The sequence below is a fragment of the Rhamphochromis longiceps genome, linkage group LG3 (assembly GCF_057381845.1).
Source record: "Rhamphochromis longiceps isolate RC_006_pf linkage group LG3, R_longiceps_female_GT1.1, whole genome shotgun sequence".
NCBI classification, from domain to species: domain Eukaryota; kingdom Metazoa; phylum Chordata; class Actinopteri; order Cichliformes; family Cichlidae; genus Rhamphochromis; species Rhamphochromis longiceps.
In genome coordinates, this window is record NC_140559.1 from 20,710,849 (window position 1) to 20,732,197 (window position 21,349).

Consider the following 21,349-nt stretch of genomic DNA (forward strand, 5'->3'; position numbering starts at 1 on the left):
TAACACCTCACGACCAGCTCCCTATCATCAATCGCTTGGTCATGAGGATTTCAAACCTGTTTGAAATCCTCGCGACCGTCGTGAGGGTGTCACCGCAGTTTCTCACACTGCGCATGCGCAAACACAAATGTCAGCGAAAAAGACGGAGCAGCACGGCAGTGCAGCGTGTGATCTGGACACAAGCGATGGAGGCACAACTTGTAGAACTATGGCAAGCTCATCCGAGCCTTTTCGATGTGGCCTCACAAAATTATCACGACCACAACAACCGTGAAAATAGTTGGATCTACATTGCTGCTAAATCACAGCTGCCTGATCAATGTTTTTCATTAGCAATTTAGCAAAGTTGATGGTGGTGGTGTGTCTGTGTGAGTGAAAGACAGAGAGGGAGAGCGAGCGACAGAATTTCTGTTATAACCTTAATTTTATGGACGCACAGTGTGAGCACTCAGGTCGCATCAGAGCATCGGGCCGTATAGTGTGAGACCCTGCATCGTGACCTATGAACTTCTAACCCCTGCGAGTCAATCGTACAGTTTGAGCAGGAGCTGAATCGCGCGACTGAAAAAATCGCACAGTGTCTGCCCAGCATAAGGAATGGTTTAGGGTCACCTGAATCAGGCCTAAGCATAACCTTAATCAAAAAGGAATGTTTGAAGCCTTATCTCAAAGAATGTCCCCTGTGTCCAAACTGGTATCTGTTTCCACAGATGTGGGTCCTGACAGTTCTACATTGGAAGTTAATGCAGGGTTTCTGTTAATAATGTAAAAATCGTTTAATTGGTGGAAACGTGTTGTTAAATAAAACTGATGTTTTGTCTCTCATTATTAAAGGTTCTGTGTCACTCTTTATTACAGATTGTGCGTTAAGTAGTAGTAGTAGTAATAGTAAGGATTTCATAATCCTTGTATTTAAGGTTATACTCCAAATAAAGACACAAAAATTCAGCAAAATAGGATGAAAAACAAATAACAAAAGAGGTTAGAAAAATCATGACAATAAAACCTTACATGTTAAGATTTATTGAATATTTTTTGATTTAAGAAAATTCCATCATCAGCAGTTCCATTTATTTTTGGAGATAATCAGTAGTGATATTTTACCCTTTTCACATAAATAAAATACAATAAAACAACGAACAAGAAAGCAAAAACACCCAAAACAACCAAACAAAAGCATCTCCAAAACAGACAAACTAAGAAACCATAGTTATAAACATATCACTTCTTATCTCTAAACAGTCACACATATGGCTCTATTCAAAAAGAAAATCTAGTTATCTTCAACGTAAAAAAAAAAAAAAAATATATATATATATATATATATATATATATATATATATATATATATATATATATATATATATATCTCCATTCATCCATGGATGGATGTAGTGCTCTTACTCACCATGAAGCCATACTGCTGCTTACTGATCATCACATCTCTTTTTTACTATGGCTTCAACATCTCTTTCTTATAGCCTTATCGCATGTCTCATCAGCTTCATCCCCCCAATGTTCAAACATTCAAACTGCAGTAAAATTCTCTCATTCTTTTCAGTTCCATTTAAAGTTGCATTATAAAACAAATATGAGACTTAGAAAAACCATTGCAAATGCTAAAAACAATTATGTCAGAATAATTTATCAAGGAAAATGTAATTAAAGCTTTTTTTTAAAAAAAAAAAGAAATGCAAGCAACTTTTAAAAAAATTTCTCTACCTAAGATTTTTGTCATCTCACTGAGATGATGATGATTCTCACTGAATGAAGGGTCAAAAAAAAATGTCAAATTGTCCCAGTCCTCTCTGTCTGTCTGTGATGCTTGATGGTTTAATGTTTGAGGAAACAGCGTTATGTTCTTAAAATATGTTTATCATTTAGTCACGAAGTCAAGCTTGATTGATTTTTTTGATCCAGAGTCTATATCTGTAGCTGTAGCGGTCATTTCTGTAAAGCCAAAGTGGATTTCCAATTTGATATCACGATCCAGACCACGTGTTATGTCGGGTGACTCAACAACAAATGAGCCAATCATCTCTACTCCTTCCTCATCCACATACTTTGGATTTTCTTTCTCTGTATAAAAAAATGCACAACTTGAGATTGTCCCATCTGACGCTGATGGAGCAAATGTGTGCACTCTGGTTTCATTCCAACCCACGTTCTCGTCCATTTCTACTAGTTTGAAAAAAATACCACTACACCACACACCATCTTTGTTTATTTTTTTTTTGTCTGCCTTGTGGTTGGACTCATTAAATGGCTTAGTGACACAAACCCCATAAGTAAAGGCACTCTTTCGAGATGTCACCACTGCTGGGTTTTTTCCAAACTGCACAGCTCCTTTTACAATTGCTTCTTGGGGTCTAAAAGGACAGAGAATTGTACACTCTTTACCAAATTTATTCTTGATATGGTCAATCAGAATCTGGCTTTCAGCATAGCCCCCCACTAACAGAATGTAGTCGATTTTGATTTTTTTCTTGAATATTTCTGTGATACTTTTAGTGATGCCCTCCAGACTCTCATCATAGAAAGACCTCACTTTATCTTTTGAGATGTTGATTGAGCCATCTTCCCAGGAAGCGTGATTCTTTACTGATTCAAAGAACTCTTCTATGTTCTTCTTTTCCTGGGCCAGTCTTCCAAGGCTAAATGGGCAGCTAATCTCCACATCATCATCTGTTTTTTTGAAGAGTGTGAAGTCATAGAGTATTCTTTGAACCTCACTGGGATACGAAATTTCAAATTCATCCCATACACCATCACAGAAGATTTCTTTGAGGAACTCCTTGAATTTTCGGTCCACACTTTGTCCCCCCAGATCATTTCCTGAGGCCTTGTGCAGCTCTTTCAGGATTCCTCCACTGAGGACTTCATGTACAGTGATGTCAATGGTTCCACCTGCAACACAAAAAGTACCGAAAGCTGATAATCCTTACAGGGAGGGTGGCTTTTGTGGAGAAAAAAAAAAGAATAAAAGAGTCATATTTAAGGGACCACAGTAGTCCTATATAACCTTATAATAACCTGTCATCCACTTTACCAATAATATACAGTACCTCCACAGTCAACAACAATGTATTTTGTTTCTGGCTTTTGATCCAGTGAGCACTTTCCACGATTTTCTGCTATGAAACCATCAGCTGGGAGCTTCTTGCACCAGACTGAAGCAGCCTCTGGTTCTAGTGCAATTATCAACTTGTCTTCATTTCCTTTGGACACAATACCAGCCTGCATGTAAAAAAAACAAAACAAAAAAACAACAACTATCTATTTAAATACCGCAGGATAATAAACAATATTTCTCTAGCTTAAATGAGAAGTAGGCTGCTTGGAGTGTGGACTGTACTTTGAAATGGCTTAAACTTGCCTAACGTCCAGATATTAATCAGAAAGGAAGACACACCTTATACTTTAAGTAATTAAGTAATAAGTTCAGCTTAAGCAATTTTAAGTAGTATGGAAATTTGTGGTAGTTTTGTGGAAAAACCAACAATATATATTTTTTTTTACACGATAAATGTACTTTTCTTGGGACCACGTTATGGAGTGGATTAATGTTGGCTTTGTACATTTTTTGTCTTTATTTAATATTTTTTTCTGTTTAAATGCAAGATGGATGTTCTATTATTCTATTATTCAGGTTTTATTTTATTTTAAAAATAGATATGTCATAAGGACTGTTCTCCCTTACAGTGTAAAATAGGGTAATATTGTTTATTTGATTTTCCACAATACTACAGTGAAATTATGTAATATTTAAAATTACTCACGGTATGATTCATGTCTCCTTTGCTGTAAAATACACTGTATTTATGCACATTTTAAAATCACTTATGCATTGTGCAAATTTACTTGCAAAGTAATTCTTTCTTCTTTCCAGGAAAATACATTACCTAGAATTACTTACACACTACTTGAATTTACTTAAAGTATAATTATTTCTTTGTTTCCTTAAAAATCTAACTTTTTAACCTCGTATTCTAGTGTACTTACTTTTAAGTATTGAGTGTGTAAATATACTTACATTATAATGTCAAAAAACATATACTGAAATTAGAATACATTTTAGATTAGATTTCTGCCACTTATTATTCCCACCTTAGTTGCAGCTTTTCTCATGAACAGCTTTGCTGATGGATCCCAGATGGCAGGCACAGTCAGAACCCAGGTGAAGTCAGAGGGTATAAATTCCTTTCCTTCTGCGTTTTTTGCAATGGTTTTCATTGCATCTTCCTTAAGGTAGCTCAAAGCTGCTGTAAACACCTTTAACGCTTCCATGGACTTACCACTTGCAGCTCGAATTTTCAGATCACTCTTGAGTTTCTTGCAAGTAATGACAAAGATGTTAGTTCATAATTCACAACAAGCACTCAAGTGAGGTAATTTAACAGTTAGAAAAGATAAGGATTCTTCAAAATGTTATATTTTGTAGTTAAGTAGTAATAAACTAGTGATTAACTAGCTTTTTTTCCCCATAACACGATTAGAATGTTTCTGTGTATACTCAGTGAGCAGCATCTGTACTAACTCAGCTATTGCTCTATGCGTCATATTAAAAACCAGGATATTCTTGTTGTGAGGAAACAATTCAAACTGCTGCAGCGCCATGATTTGTGATGTGTGTGGGTTTTTGTTTTTTTACAAAAAGGTGCATAACATTAAACATATATTATCTGTATTATATAAAAAGGTCAATTCTACTCACATTGCCATAGAGAAACATCTTAAAGCAGTCGAAGAAAAGGTTATTTTTGGCTTCATCACCTCGCATTCTAAAATAAGCCCTTTTGGCCTCGTAACCAAATTTGAGGAATTCTCCATGTCTATCAAACAGGATGCAGGTTGGAGTCTTTGTGGTCTCTAGACCAAACTCTTCCCCCCATAGCTTTAAATAAGGATCTACTTCTTCTTCTGTGGAAGTGATACTGAAGGCATAGCCACTATATGCAGTGCCAAAGTCTATTGCTATAATGTATGAATCACCCATTTTAGGAACAAGTAGATCAACACAAAAAGAAGTCAAAAATGAGACTGATCAAATACAGCAGTTGCAGTGTACTTATGTTATTTGGAGGAGGTGTTCACTCAAAGGGTGCCACCCTCAAGTTTCACAAACACTGTATGAAAATTGTTTCGTTGACTTAGTGAAGATAGTCACTGATGGAAAGGCAGAAAGGAAGGTAAGACACACTGGCAGTAAGGCAGCCACAGGTAAATTTGGGTAAATGAGAGAACCTATAAAAATCTTTTGATTTGATTGCTGCATGATTAAACTAACTAAAATTAACCATGTTGTAAATTTCCAGATGCTTCAATCCTATGGGATATCAAAGAGGATTCAATTACCACAACAAGTTTAAACAAAGAAGGTTTGATTAATTACCTTTTTACATTCTGTATGGGTGGTGAACTTGTTCTTATTCTCATTCAATCAAGATTAAACAATGTGAAATTATTTCATATGTTTAATAACTAAGTAAAATCCTTAATGACCCTAAAATCTTCAAAAAAGATACTGATAATATTGAAACAAAGAAATAAAAAAAAGTGCTAAAAAATTTATATTTACTAAATGTAAAATGTAATCTGCAAAATATTTGACATCCTCAGACATCCATATAAAAATCCAGCTAAGGAGCCGAGGAGGTAAGAGGTGACAGTTTGCTATCATTATTTATTCTGATGCTTAATAACTGATAAATTTCCAAGATATTTCTGACTTGTTATTTGGACTGAATAAGATGCCAAAGCCTCTGCTGCCATCTACCAGTAGAAGAAAATGTTGCTGTACAATTACCTTTAATGAATGCAGATATTTCAAGTTGAAAAATAAAATAAAATAGCTAAGAAGCTTAGTTACTCCTAGTTACTCCTTACTGATTACTTCTCCAAAAAAGTAAATTTGTTTCTTTACTGATTACTTAATTTCAAAAGTAGCTTGTTACTAGTTACTTAGTTACTTTTTAAAAACATGCTAAACAATCTGAATACGTAATAAAGCAAGAGACCTTTCAGCCCAATTTTATGTTTTATGCATAATCCTTCATATAAATTTGAATCGAAAGTAAAAGTCTCTTTTTAAAAATAGTTTTATTAGTTTTAATCTTTGAATTGCATGCACATAATATTAAGCACAAACTGAAATATATGCAACAGTCTTTGACTTGGAGAAATTTGTTTAACATTTAAACCTATTTTCTGCATATTCCAGCATATAAAATAAAACATATTTTTGTGTTTACACTCACTCTTTCAAATAGATGCAAGTAAAACACAGCAAAAATTAAATAAAATGAAAGATTCAGCGGCTCTAAGTCCTGTGGCTCTTAAATCTATCGTCACCTGTTTAGCAGCAGTGGAGCAGTCGGAGATCTGCCCGGTGCCGCAGCGGTCATGTCAGTGGGCGGAACCGGGGGTTTCTCTGTGAATTTCACATTCCCGTGGTGGCTTGCTAGGTGCTTGCTCAGATTTGAAGTTTAGTTTTTCGCACTAGAAAGAAGATTTCTTCCCACAAAGAGTGCACAGCGGACGCTAATGTTTTTCTCACTTTTTACGGAATAAAACTTGAAGTAATGTAAGTACTTCCCGGCTTTTATCGCCACATGGTCGTACTCTCATTGTTGATCTACACATGTCTGTTGCTGCCACGGACGTTGCACACGCTTACGTCATTGTCATGAGACACTCTCACAAACAAAATCACGGTTTAGTAACGCAGTAATGCAGCGTGCTTATGGGAAAGTAACAGCAATCGAATTACCTTTTTTGCAATAGTAATCCCTTACATTACTTGTTACTGAAAAAAGTAATGGGATTACAGTAACGCCCATCTCTGACAGTCATACACAGAAATTTGAACTTACAATGCTCCCATGGCCCTCAGTGTGACCTAAAACAATATAAAGATGAAAAATAAAATAAAATAGGAGTTTATTTTCCCTAGATAATTGGTAGAGTGGCTAAGAAGCTTGCTGATTAAATGTCCATTTCTTAAAGTCTCTGTGTGGATTAAATCCAGAAATCTCAGCATATTTCTTATTTTGGGGCTGAATAACATACCAAAACCTGTACTACCATCTACTGATAGAAACAAATGTTGCTGTACAATGACCTTTAATGAATGCAGATATTTCAAGTTGAAAAATAAAACCAGTTCAGACAATAAAATCGCCTAAAACATCTTAGCCTATAACATTTAGAAGTGACTGCTATTGTGCTTGCAATGTGTTGCTGGTTATTCATTTCTTTTTGTTAACTTATTGCTTAAATCAAACTAAAATGTTTATGGTTGTTAACAGGTCAACAATGATAAGGGATTCACGGCAACATCTGCAAGACCAAAGGTTGTTTGTTTTTGTCCTCTTAAAATACTTTGCAAACAGAAATGAAATAAGATTTTTAATGTACCGCTTTGGAACATATGGAGGGTATACACATTACTGTCTGGATAATGCAGTGTTATCTACCCACTCTGCAATAGATACCAACTCCAAGACACCATGGTCAATCAGCATGGAGACCCTACCAGGTAAATATACTGGATTAATAGATGTTGAAAACTCTCACTTGTCCATGAATTTTAATAGCTGTACTGTACAAACTGCTTAATGAAATCATCTGACCAAACAAAACAAGACAGACATTACAAACTTTAAAATGTCTGCCGATTTTAGCCACTCTGCTCCTGTGGGCTCTCGTGGACAACTGAGTGAACATGCGGTAGACGACTACAGCTGTGGGGAAAGGTTTGTCTTGTGTCCACGTTGGATTCATACATCACAAGTGTAAACAATGCAAGAGTCAGTCTTCACACAGGGTCATGTTTTCTGGCAACAGTTTGCATCTTTTACTCTTGTTTTTACTGTTGTGATGTGTTGCCAATGAAAGAGTGTGTAATTTTAAGGAAACAAACCAGTGCTTACTGGACACAAAAATAGCGTTTCAAAGTAATGCTATAAAGAAGTGGAAACATATGATTGCATAATTAGCAGTGTTATTGTTTTCATTTGTTTTTTAATTACAACATATGAATTCATTTCAGTCACTTATCAAAAAGTAAACAGCTCTTTCTTTATTTTACAGAATTTGTCATAGACTGTCATAAAACATGTGCCAGATGAACAAATCAGAACTACAAATGAAATACTCAGTATACAATTGATTTTTATAATCAGTCAGTTTGAGAAGAAGTAAAAATGGTCTGTTGGAAAACACTTTTACATCTCCTTTAAAGAAGAGAGAGCTTTTAAACTTTAGTCCGAGGAGGTAGACTACTTCTAAAATGCAGTTCAGGGGCAGAGACATCTTTTCACCACTCTTTATGAAGGATAACACTGTCAAAAGATTGGTCAGCGATCTACTCGATCTGATAAATTCAGACAGATCAGGACAACATGTTGAATGTATTTTTGCAGAAGAGGACAGTGGACAAATGAGATCTGAAATATTTGACACACATTAAAAGTTGTGTATTAAGAGAAAATGAATGATTGACCTAAATGGTGTGCTAAAATAGGTAAGAAAACACAGTTTAAAGAAAAAAAAAGTCTTTCTGCTTTGGCATCATTTTATCTGTGTGACTATGTTTTACATGTAAGCACTTCAATGTTTCTTTTGCCAAATGTAATAGATGCATTTTGTTTTGGTCCAACCTCCCAGTAATTTACACATTCAGGCTTGTGCAGCAGTTTACTGAAGGTCTGACGCTAAATAGCTGGGGCTGCTTTATCAAGGTCAAAGTCAGCTGTATTGTCAAAGACCATATGTACAGTCATCAGTGTAGGTGAAGTTACTTGAAAAAAGTAATTAGTTACTCCTTACTGATTACTTCTCCAAAAAAGTAAATTTGTTTCTTTACTGATTACTTAATTTCAAAAGTAGCTTGTTACTAGTTACTTAGTTACTTTTTAAAAACATGCTAAACAATCTGAATACGTAATAAAGCAAGAGACCTTTCAGCCCAATTTTATGTTTTATGCATAATCCTTCATATAAATTTGAATCGAAAGTAAAAGTCTCTTTTTAAAAATAGTTTTATTAGTTTTAATCTTTGAATTGCATGCACATAATATTAAGCACAAACTGAAATATATGCAACAGTCTTTGACTTGGAGAAATTTGTTTAACATTTAAACCTATTTTCTGCATATTCCAGCATATAAAATAAAACATATTTTTGTGTTTACACTCACTCTTTCAAATAGATGCAAGTAAAACACAGCAAAAATTAAATAAAATGAAAGATTCAGCGGCTCTAAGTCCTGTGGCTCTTAAATCTATCGTCACCTGTTTAGCAGCAGTGGAGCAGTCGGAGATCTGCCCGGTGCCGCAGCGGTCATGTCAGTGGGCGGAACCGGGGGTTTCTCTGTGAATTTCACATTCCCGTGGTGGCTTGCTAGGTGCTTGCTCAGATTTGAAGTTTAGTTTTTCGCACTAGAAAGAAGATTTCTTCCCACAAAGAGTGCACAGCGGACGCTAATGTTTTTCTCACTTTTTACGGAATAAAACTTGAAGTAATGTAAGTACTTCCCGGCTTTTATCGCCACATGGTCGTACTCTCATTGTTGATCTACACATGTCTGATGCTGCCACGGACGTTGCACACGCTTACGTCATTGTCATGAGACACTCTCACAAACAAAATCACGGTTTAGTAACGCAGTAATGCAGCGTGCTTATGGGAAAGTAACAGCAATCGAATTACCTTTTTTGCAATAGTAATCCCTTACATTACTTGTTACTTGAAAAAAGTAATGGGATTACAGTAACGCCCATCTCTGACAGTCATACACAGAAATTTGAACTTACAATGCTCCCATGGCCCTCAGTGTGACCTAAAACAATATAAAGATGAAAAATAAAATAAAATAGGAGTTTATTTTCCCTAGATAATTGGTAGAGTGGCTAAGAAGCTTGCTGATTAAATGTCCATTTCTTAAAGTCTCTGTGTGGATTAAATCCAGAAATCTCAGCATATTTCTTATTTTGGGGCTGAATAACATACCAAAACCTGTACTACCATCTACTGATAGAAACAAATGTTGCTGTACAATGACCTTTAATGAATGCAGATATTTCAAGTTGAAAAATAAAACCAGTTCAGACAATAAAATCGCCTAAAACATCTTAGCCTATAACATTTAGAAGTGACTGCTATTGTGCCTGCAATCTGTTGCTGGTTATTCATTTCTTTTTGTTAACTTATTGCTTAAATCAAACTAAAATGTTTATGGTTGTTAACAGGTCAACAATGATAAGGGATTCACAGCAACATCTGCAAGACCAAAGGTGGTTTGTTTTTGTCCTCTTAAAATACTTTGCAAACAGAAATGAAATAAGATTTTTAATGTACCGCTTTGGAACATATGGAGGGTATACACATTACTGTCTGGATAATGCAGTGTTATCTACCCACTCTGCAATAGATACCAACTCCAAGACACCATGGTCAATCAGCATGGAGACCCTACCAGGTAAATATACTGGATTAATAGATGTTGAAAACTCTCACTTATCCATGAATTTTAATAGCTGTACTGTACAAACTGCTTAATGAAATCATCTGACCAAACAAAACAAGACAGACATTACAAACTTTAAAATGTCTGCCGATTTTCGCCACTCTGCTCCTGTGGGCTCTCGTGGACAACTGAGTGAACATGCGGTAGACGACTACAGCTGTGGGGAAAGGTTTGTCTTGTGTCCACGTTGGATTCATACATCACAAGTGTAAACAATGCAAGAGTCAGTCTTCACACAGGGTCATGTTTTCTGGCAACAGTTTGCATCTTTTACTCTTGTTTTTACTGTTGTGATATTTTGCCAATGAAAGAGTGTGTAATTTTAAGGAAACAAACCAGTGCTTACTGGACACAAAAATAGCATTTCAAAGTAATGCTATAAAGAAGTGGAAACATATGATTGCATAATTAGCAGTGTTATTGTTTTCATTTGTTTTTTAATTACAACATATGAATTCATTTCAGTCACTTATCAAAAAGTAAACAGCTCTTTCTTTACTTTACAGAATTTGTCATAGACTGTCATAAAACATGTGCCAGATGAACAAATCAGAACTAGAAATAAAATACTCAGTATACAATTGATTTTTATAATCAGTCAGTTTGAGAAGAAGTAAAAATGGTCTGTTGGAAAACACTTTTACATCTCCTTTAAAGAAGAGAGAGCTTTTAAACTTTAGTCCGAGGAGGTAGACTACTTCTAAAATGCAGTTCAGGGGCAGAGACATCTTTTCACCACTCTTTATGAAGGATAACACTGTCAAAAGATTGGTCAGCGATCTACTCGATCTGATAAATTCAGACAGATCAGGACAACATGTTGAGTGTATTTTTGCAGAAGAGGACAGTGGACAAATGAGATCTGAAATATTTGACACACATTAAAAGTTGTGTATTAAGAGAAAATGAATGATTGACCTAAATGGTGTGCTAAAATAGGTAAGAAAACACAGTTTAAAGAAAAAAAAAGTCTTTCTGCTTTGGCATCATTTTATCTGTGTGACTATGTTTTACATGTAAGCACTTCAATGTTTCTTTTGCCAAATGTAATAGATGCATTTTGTTTTGGTCCAACCTCCCAGTAATTTACACATTCAGGCTTGTGCAGCAGTTTACTGAAGGTCTGACGCTAAATAGCTGGGGCTGCTTTATCAAGGTCAAAGTCAGCTGTATTGTCAAAGACCATATGTACAGTCATCAGTGTAGGTGAAGTTACTTGAAAAAAGTAATTAGTTACTCCTTACTGATTACTTCTCCAAAAAAGTAAATTTGTTTCTTTACTGATTACTTAATTTCAAAAGTAGCTTGTTACTAGTTACTTAGTTACTTTTTAAAAACATGCTAAACAATCTGAATACGTAATAAAGCAAGAGACCTTTCAGCCCAATTTTATGTTTTATGCATAATCCTTCATATAAATTTGAATCAAAAGTAAAAGTCTCTTTTTAAAAATAGTTTTATTAGTTTTAATCTTTGAATTGCATGCACATAATATTAAGCACAAACTGAAATATATGCAACAGTCTTTGACTTGGAGAAATTTGTTTAACATTTAAACCTATTTTCTGCATATTCCAGCATATAAAATAAAACATATTTTTGTGTTTACACTCACTCTTTCAAATAGATGCAAGTAAAACACAGCAAAAATTAAATAAAATGAAAGATTCAGCGGCTCTAAGTCCTGTGGCTCTTAAATCTATCGTCACCTGTTTAGCAGCAGTGGAGCAGTCGGAGATCTGCCCGGTGCCGCAGCGGTCATGTCAGTGGGCGGAACCGGGGGTTTCTCTGTGAATTTCACATTCCCGTGGTGGCTTGCTAGGTGCTTGCTCAGATTTGAAGTTTAGTTTTTCGCACTAGAAAGAAGATTTCTTCCCACAAAGAGTGCACAGCGGACGCTAATGTTTTTCTCACTTTTTACGGAATAAAACTTGAAGTAATGTAAGTACTTCCCGGCTTTTATCGCCACATGGTCGTACTCTCATTGTTGATCTACACATGTCTGTTGCTGCCACGGACGTTGCACACGCTTACGTCATTGTCATGAGACACTCTCACAAACAAAATCACGGTTTAGTAACGCAGTAATGCAGCGTGCTTATGGGAAAGTAACAGCAATCGAATTACCTTTTTTGCAATAGTAATCCCTTACATTACTTGTTACTTGAAAAAAGTAATGGGATTACAGTAACGCCCATCTCTGACAGTCATACACAGAAATTTGAACTTACAATGCTCCCATGGCCCTCAGTGTGACCTAAAACAATATAAAGATGAAAAATAAAATAAAATAGGAGTTTATTTTCCCTAGATAATTGGTAGAGTGGCTAAGAAGCTTGCTGATTAAATGTCCATTTCTTAAAGTCTCTGTGTGGATTAAATCCAGAAATCTCAGCATATTTCTTATTTTGGGGCTGAATAACATACCAAAACCTGTACTACCATCTACTGATAGAAACAAATGTTGCTGTACAATGACCTTTAATGAATGCAGATATTTCAAGTTGAAAAATAAAACCAGTTCAGACAATAAAATCGCCTAAAACATCTTAGCCTATAACATTTAGAAGTGACTGCTATTGTGCTTGCAATGTGTTGCTGGTTATTCATTTCTTTTTGTTAACTTATTGCTTAAATCAAACTAAAATGTTTATGGTTGTTAACAGGTCAACAATGATAAGGGATTCACGGCAACATCTGCAAGACCAAAGGTTGTTTGTTTTTGTCCTCTTAAAATACTTTGCAAACAGAAATGAAATAAGATTTTTAATGTACCGCTTTGGAACATATGGAGGGTATACACATTACTGTCTGGATAATGCAGTGTTATCTACCCACTCTGCAATAGATACCAACTCCAAGACACCATGGTCAATCAGCATGGAGACCCTACCAGGTAAATATACTGGATTAATAGATGTTGAAAACTCTCACTTGTCCATGAATTTTAATAGCTGTACTGTACAAACTGCTTAATGAAATCATCTGACCAAACAAAACAAGACAGACATTACAAACTTTAAAATGTCTGCCGATTTTAGCCACTCTGCTCCTGTGGGCTCTCGTGGACAACTGAGTGAACATGCGGTAGACGACTACAGCTGTGGGGAAAGGTTTGTCTTGTGTCCACGTTGGATTCATACATCACAAGTGTAAACAATGCAAGAGTCAGTCTTCACACAGGGTCATGTTTTCTGGCAACAGTTTGCATCTTTTACTCTTGTTTTTACTGTTGTGATGTGTTGCCAATGAAAGAGTGTGTAATTTTAAGGAAACAAACCAGTGCTTACTGGACACAAAAATAGCGTTTCAAAGTAATGCTATAAAGAAGTGGAAACATATGATTGCATAATTAGCAGTGTTATTGTTTTCATTTGTTTTTTAATTACAACATATGAATTCATTTCAGTCACTTATCAAAAAGTAAACAGCTCTTTCTTTATTTTACAGAATTTGTCATAGACTGTCATAAAACATGTGCCAGATGAACAAATCAGAACTACAAATGAAATACTCAGTATACAATTGATTTTTATAATCAGTCAGTTTGAGAAGAAGTAAAAATGGTCTGTTGGAAAACACTTTTACATCTCCTTTAAAGAAGAGAGAGCTTTTAAACTTTAGTCCGAGGAGGTAGACTACTTCTAAAATGCAGTTCAGGGGCAGAGACATCTTTTCACCACTCTTTATGAAGGATAACACTGTCAAAAGATTGGTCAGCGATCTACTCGATCTGATAAATTCAGACAGATCAGGACAACATGTTGAATGTATTTTTGCAGAAGAGGACAGTGGACAAATGAGATCTGAAATATTTGACACACATTAAAAGTTGTGTATTAAGAGAAAATGAATGATTGACCTAAATGGTGTGCTAAAATAGGTAAGAAAACACAGTTTAAAGAAAAAAAAAGTCTTTCTGCTTTGGCATCATTTTATCTGTGTGACTATGTTTTACATGTAAGCACTTCAATGTTTCTTTTGCCAAATGTAATAGATGCATTTTGTTTTGGTCCAACCTCCCAGTAATTTACACATTCAGGCTTGTGCAGCAGTTTACTGAAGGTCTGACGCTAAATAGCTGGGGCTGCTTTATCAAGGTCAAAGTCAGCTGTATTGTCAAAGACCATATGTACAGTCATCAGTGTAGGTGAAGTTACTTGAAAAAAGTAATTAGTTACTCCTTACTGATTACTTCTCCAAAAAAGTAAATTTGTTTCTTTACTGATTACTTAATTTCAAAAGTAGCTTGTTACTAGTTACTTAGTTACTTTTTAAAAACATGCTAAACAATCTGAATACGTAATAAAGCAAGAGACCTTTCAGCCCAATTTTATGTTTTATGCATAATCCTTCATATAAATTTGAATCAAAAGTAAAAGTCTCTTTTTAAAAATAGTTTTATTAGTTTTAATCTTTGAATTGCATGCACATAATATTAAGCACAAACTGAAATATATGCAACAGTCTTTGACTTGGAGAAATTTGTTTAACATTTAAACCTATTTTCTGCATATTCCAGCATATAAAATAAAACATATTTTTGTGTTTACACTCACTCTTTCAAATAGATGCAAGTAAAACACAGCAAAAATTAAATAAAATGAAAGATTCAGCGGCTCTAAGTCCTGTGGCTCTTAAATCTATCGTCACCTGTTTAGCAGCAGTGGAGCAGTCGGAGATCTGCCCGGTGCCGCAGCGGTCATGTCAGTGGGCGGAACCGGGGGTTTCTCTGTGAATTTCACATTCCCGTGGTGGCTTGCTAGGTGCTTGCTCAGATTTGAAGTTTAGTTTTTCGCACTAGAAAGAAGATTTCTTCCCACAAAGAGTGCACAGCGGACGCTAATGTTTTTCTCACTTTTTACGGAATAAAACTTGAAGTAATGTAAGTACTTCCCGGCTTTTATCGCCACATGGTCGTACTCTCATTGTTGATCTACACATGTCTGATGCTGCCACGGACGTTGCACACGCTTACGTCATTGTCATGAGACACTCTCACAAACAAAATCACAGTTTAGTAACGCAGTAATGCAGCGTGCTTATGGGAAAGTAACAGCAATCGAATTACCTTTTTTGCAATAGTAATCCCTTACATTACTTGTTACTTGAAAAAAGTAATGGGATTACAGTAACGCCCATCTCTGACAGTCATACACAGAAATTTGAACTTACAATGCTCCCATGGCCCTCAGTGTGACCTAAAACAATATAAAGATGAAAAATAAAATAAAATAGGAGTTTATTTTCCCTAGATAATTGGTAGAGTGGCTAAGAAGCTTGCTGATTAAATGTCCATTTCTTAAAGTCTCTGTGTGGATTAAATCCAGAAATCTCAGCATATTTCTTATTTTGGGGCTGAATAACATACCAAAACCTGTACTACCATCTACTGATAGAAACAAATGTTGCTGTACAATGACCTTTAATGAATGCAGATATTTCAAGTTGAAAAATAAAACCAGTTCAGACAATAAAATCGCCTAAAACATCTTAGCCTATAACATTTAGAAGTGACTGCTATTGTGCCTGCAATCTGTTGCTGGTTATTCATTTCTTTTTGTTAACTTATTGCTTAAATCAAACTAAAATGTTTATGGTTGTTAACAGGTCAACAATGATAAGGGATTCACAGCAACATCTGCAAGACCAAAGGTGGTTTGTTTTTGTCCTCTTAAAATACTTTGCAAACAGAAATGAAATAAGATTTTTAATGTACCGCTTTGGAACATATGGAGGGTATACACATTACTGTCTGGATAATGCAGTGTTATCTACCCACTCTGCAATAGATACCAACTCCAAGACACCATGGTCAATCAGCATGGAGACCCTACCAGGTAAATATACTGGATTAATAGATGTTGAAAACTCTCACTTATCCATGAATTTTAATAGCTGTACTGTACAAACTGCTTAATGAAATCATCTGACCAAACAAAACAAGACAGACATTACAAACCTTAAAATGTCTGCCGATTTTAGCCACTCTGCTCCTGTGGGCTCTCGTGGACAACTGAGTGAACATGCGGTAGACGACTACAGCTGTGGGGAAAGGTTTGTCTTGTGTCCACGTTGGATTCATACATCACAAGTGTAAACAATGCAAGAGTCAGTCTTCACACAGGGTCATGTTTTCTGGCAACAGTTTGCATCTTTTACTCTTGTTTTTACTGTTGTGATGTGTTGCCAATGAAAGAGTGTGTAATTTTAAGGAAACAAACCAGTGCTTACTGGACACAAAAATAGCGTTTCAAAGTAATGCTATAAAGAAGTGGAAACATATGATTGCATAATTAGCAGTGTTATTGTTTTTATTTGTTTTTTAATTACAACATATGAATTCATTTCAGTCACTTATCAAAAAGTAAACAGCTCTTTCTTTACTTTACAGAATTTGTCATAGACTGTCATAAAACATGTGCCAGATGAACAAATCAGAACTACAAATGAAATACTCAGTATACAATTGATTTTTATAATGAGTCAGTTTGAGAAGAAGTAAAAATGGTCTGTTGGAAAACACTTTTACATCTCCTTTAAAGAAGAGAGAGCTTTTAAACTTTAGTCCGAGGAGGTAGACTACTTCTAAAATGCAGTTCAGGGGCAGAGACATCTTTTCAGAATCAGAATCAGAATCAGAAAGGGGTTTATTGCCAAATGTTGAGCAGGTTTACAACATTAGGAAATTGCTGCGGTGCTTCAGTGCAAACATAGTGTAATAAATAGCACTTAAATAAATAGACATGAAAAAATAAAAGTAGGAATAAGAATTAAAAGTGCTACGTAGAAAGATATGTGCATGAGATATACATGAGATATATACATGAGAATAAGAATTAAGAGTGCTACGTAGAAAGATATATACATTAGTGCAGGTGGTGATCAGTGCCAAACATGGAATGATGCAGTGACACAGCGTAGGGTCATGTGTTAGTGGCGGGAACAGTCATATGGTTATTGTTCATGTGTCCAACAGCAGAGGGGAAGAAACTGTTCTTATGGCGAGAGGTTCTGGTGCGAATGGACCGGAGCCTCCTGCCTGAGGGGAGCAGGTCAAACAGACTGTGTCCAGGGTGAGAAGGGTCAGCTGAGATCCGAGCTGCACGCCACAATGTCCTGGAGGTGTACAGGTCCTGCAGAGATGGGAGTCTGCAGCCAATCACCTTCTCAGCAGAGCGCACAACACGCTGCAGTCTCTGTTTGTCCCTGATAGTGGCTCCAGCGTACCACACGGTGATGGAGGAGGTGAGGATGGACTCGATGATTGCAGTGTAGAACTGCATCATCGTCCGTGTTGGCAGGTTGAATTTCTTCAGCTGCCTCAGGAAGTACATCCTCTGCTGGGCTTTCTTGATGACGGAGGTGATGGTGGGCTCCCACTTCAGGTCCTGGGTGATGGTGGTACCCAGGAAGCGGAATGAGTCCACAGAGGTGATGGGGGTGTCAGTCAGGATGATGGGGGGGAGTGGGGCTGTGTGCTTCCTGAAGTCCACAATAATCTCCACTGTCTTCTGGGCATTCAGCACCAGGTTGTTGTGGCTGCACCAGGACACCAGACGTTCAACCTCCTTCCTGTAGGCAGACTCATCCCCATCCGAGATGAGCCCAATAACGGTGGTGTCATCTGCAAACTTGATTAGCTTGACAGACTGGTGGGTGGAGGTGCAGCAGTTGGTGTACAGGGAGAAGAGCAGAGGAGAAAGAACACAGCCCTGAGGGGAGCCGGTGCTGATGGTCCGGGAGTCCGAAACATTCTTTCCCAGCCTCACATGCTGCTTCCTGTCCATCAGGAAGTCAGTGATCCACCGGCAGATGGGATCAGGCACATTCATCTGGGAAAGCTTGCCTCGGAGATGGTCTGGAAGGATGGTGTTGAAGGCAGAGCTGAAGTCCACAAACAGGATCCTGGCGTAGGTTCCTGGGGAGTCCAGATGCTGCAGGATGAAGTGTAGGGCCATGTTGATGGCGTCGTCTACAGACCTGTTGGCTCTATATGCAAACTGCAGGGGGTCCAGGAGGGGGGCCGTGAGGGTCTTGAGATGGGAGAGAACTAGGCGCTCAAATGACTTCATGACCACAGATGTCAGAGCCACGGGTCTGTAGTCATTTAGTCCAGTGATCCTAGGTTTCTTGGGGACAGGGATTATGGTAGAGGACTTGAAGCAGGCAGGCACATGACATGCCTGCAGTGAGGAGTTGAAAATGCCAGAAAACACTGGGGCCAGCTCGTTTGCACAGTGTCTGAGGGTGGCAGGAGACACGCCGTCTGGGCCGGGAGCTTTCCGAGCATTCAGATTCTTAAACTGCTTCCTCACATCTGCTTCATGAATATGAAGAGTTGTGGTGGGAGGAGGTGGTGTGAAATCCTCTTTTGTGTGGGGTGAGGAGGGGGGTGTTGTAGGTGAACAGTTTGAAGGTGGTGATGGCTCTATGGAGGGGGGAGAGGTGGGGGAATTAGTGTCCAAAGTGCCTCTAATGTTGGGGCCGTTGGAGGTGTGAAGGCTGCCTGATGGCTCGTCAAAACGGCAGTAAAAGTCGTTGAGGGTGTTGGCTAAGAGCAAGTCATCAGTGGAGTGGGGGGTTTTAGGCTTGTAGTTGGTGATATTCCTAAAACCTTTCCACACAGAGGCCGAGTCATTCTCTGAGATCTGCTGCTGCATCTTCTCAGAGTGCTGATGTTTAGCAATGTCCACTTCTTTAGTGAACCTGTACTTGGCCTCTCTGTAGCAGTCCCTGTCTCCGCTTCTGAACGCCTTTCTCTTTTCCAGCCACAGCTTTTTGAGTTTAGGAGTAAACCAGGGTTTGTCATTGTTATAACTCACCCTGGTGCGTGATGGCACAATGCTGTCCTCACAGAAGTGGATATAGGAGGTGACAGTGTCCGTAAACTCGTCCAAGCTGTTAGAAGCAGCCTTCATTGTGTCCCAATCTGTGGTCTCCAAACACGTGCGAAGCTCCTCCACAGCCTCGTTGCTCCACAGTTTTTTAGTCCTCACGACAGGTTTGGAGAGCTTCAGCCTCTGTCTGTACGCGGGGATTAGGTGGATCATGACGTGGTCAGAAAGTCCGAGTGAAGCGCGGGGCACCGCGCGATAGGCCCCACTGATCGTGCTGTAGCAGTGGTCTAATGTCCTCTCCTCTCTGGTCGGGCATTTAATATACTGCTTATATTTCGGAAGCTCATGGCTCAGATTGGCTTTGTTAAAGTCCCCAAGAGCAATGATGAGAGAGTCCGGGAATGTCCGCTCCATGTGGAGAATCTGCTCCGCGAGTCCGCACTGAGCTGCCTGCGCAGCCGCGTCTGGCGGTATGTAAACAGCGGCCAGGATGAATGAAGCAAACTCCCGCGGAGAATAAAACGGTTTGCAGTGAATAAAAAGATATTCCAGAGAGGAAGAGCAGTGCTGAGCAATCACTGTCACATCTGTGCACCAGCCACTATTGATGTAGAAGCAGACACCTCCACCTTTGGACTTACCGGAGAGAGCGGCCTGCCGGTCCGCGCGCAGCAGATGGAAGCCCTCCAGCTTGAGCGCGCAGTCTGGGATGTTCTCACTGAGCCACGACTCCGTAAAACATAAGACACAGGAGGAGGCAAAGTCTCTGTTCATGCTTCTCATCAGGGCCAGTTCGTCGATCTTATTCCCGAGTGAGCGTACATTAGAAAGGAAGATCCCAGGAAGAGCAGTTCGCAGTCCGCGTCTCCTCAAACGCACGAGTGCGCCGGCTCGCTTCCCTCTCTTTCGGCGTCTCGCTTTCCTGGTCAGAGTCTGCAGTAAATCTGCCGCAGATGCGACAAATATTGGAAATAAATCCACAGGCGTTATAGTCCTGTAGTTAAGGAGCTCTTCTCTGGTGTAAGAGTATCCAGAGGAGTGCCCAGACACAGAAGAAAAGCACAAAAACAAAACAAAAGTAACGCACTGAAGCACCAGGGCATCCATACGCGGCGCCATCTTGGTAACCAATTGGTAACCATTTCACCACTCTTTATGAAGGATAACACTGTCAAAAGATTGGTCAGCGATCTACTCGATCTGATAAATTCAGACAGATCAGGACAACATGTTGAATGTATTTTTGCAGAAGAGGACAGTGGACAAATGAGATCTGAAATATTTGACACACATTAAAAGTTGTGTATTAAGAGAAAATGAATGATTGACCTAAATGGTGTGCTAAAATAGGTAAGAAAACACAGTTTAAAGAAAAAAAAAGTCTTTCTGCTTTGGCATCATTTTATCTGTGTGACTATGTTTTACATGTAAGCACTTCAATGTTTCTTTTGCCAAATGTAATAGATGCATTTTGTTTTGGTCCAACCTCCCAGTAATTTACACATTCAGGCTTGTGCAGCAGTTTACTGAAGGTCTGACGCTAAATAGCTGGGGCTGCTTTATCAAGGTCAAAGTCAGCTGTATTGTCAAAGACCATATGTACAGTCATCAGTGTAGGTGAAGTTACTTGAAAAAAGTAATTAGTTACTCCTCACTGATTACTTCTCCAAAAAAGTAAATTTGTTTCTTTACTGATTACTTAATTTCAAAAGTAGCTTGTTACTAGTTACTTAGTTACTTTTTAAAAACATGCTAAACAATCTGAATACGTAATAAAGCAAGAGACCTTTCAGCCCAATTTTATGTTTTATGCATAATCCTTCATATAAATTTGAATCAAAAGTAAAAGTCTCTTTTTAAAAATAGTTTTATTAGTTTTAATCTTTGAATTGCATGCACATAATATTAAGCACAAACTGAAATATATGCAACAGTCTTTGACTTGGAGAAATTTGTTTAACATTTAAACCTATTTTCTGC

At 37.7% G+C, this 21,349-nt stretch overlaps 1 protein-coding gene across 1 annotated transcript; it reads right to left on the minus strand.

Moving 5' to 3' along the window:
• Positions 1 to 1,876: 1,876 nt before the first annotated feature.
• LOC146673361 (heat shock 70 kDa protein 12A-like) lies at positions 1,877 to 4,996 on the minus strand. The gene is made up of 4 exons (XM_085402285.1): positions 4,715 to 4,996; positions 4,108 to 4,332; positions 3,066 to 3,237; positions 1,877 to 2,907 (listed from the first exon to the last, which is right to left on the minus strand). Exons 1-4 carry the CDS (start codon positions 4,994 to 4,996, stop codon positions 1,877 to 1,879), a joined length of 1,710 nt encoding a protein of 569 aa, XP_085258411.1.
• Between the last annotated feature and the right edge of the window lie 16,353 nt (positions 4,997 to 21,349).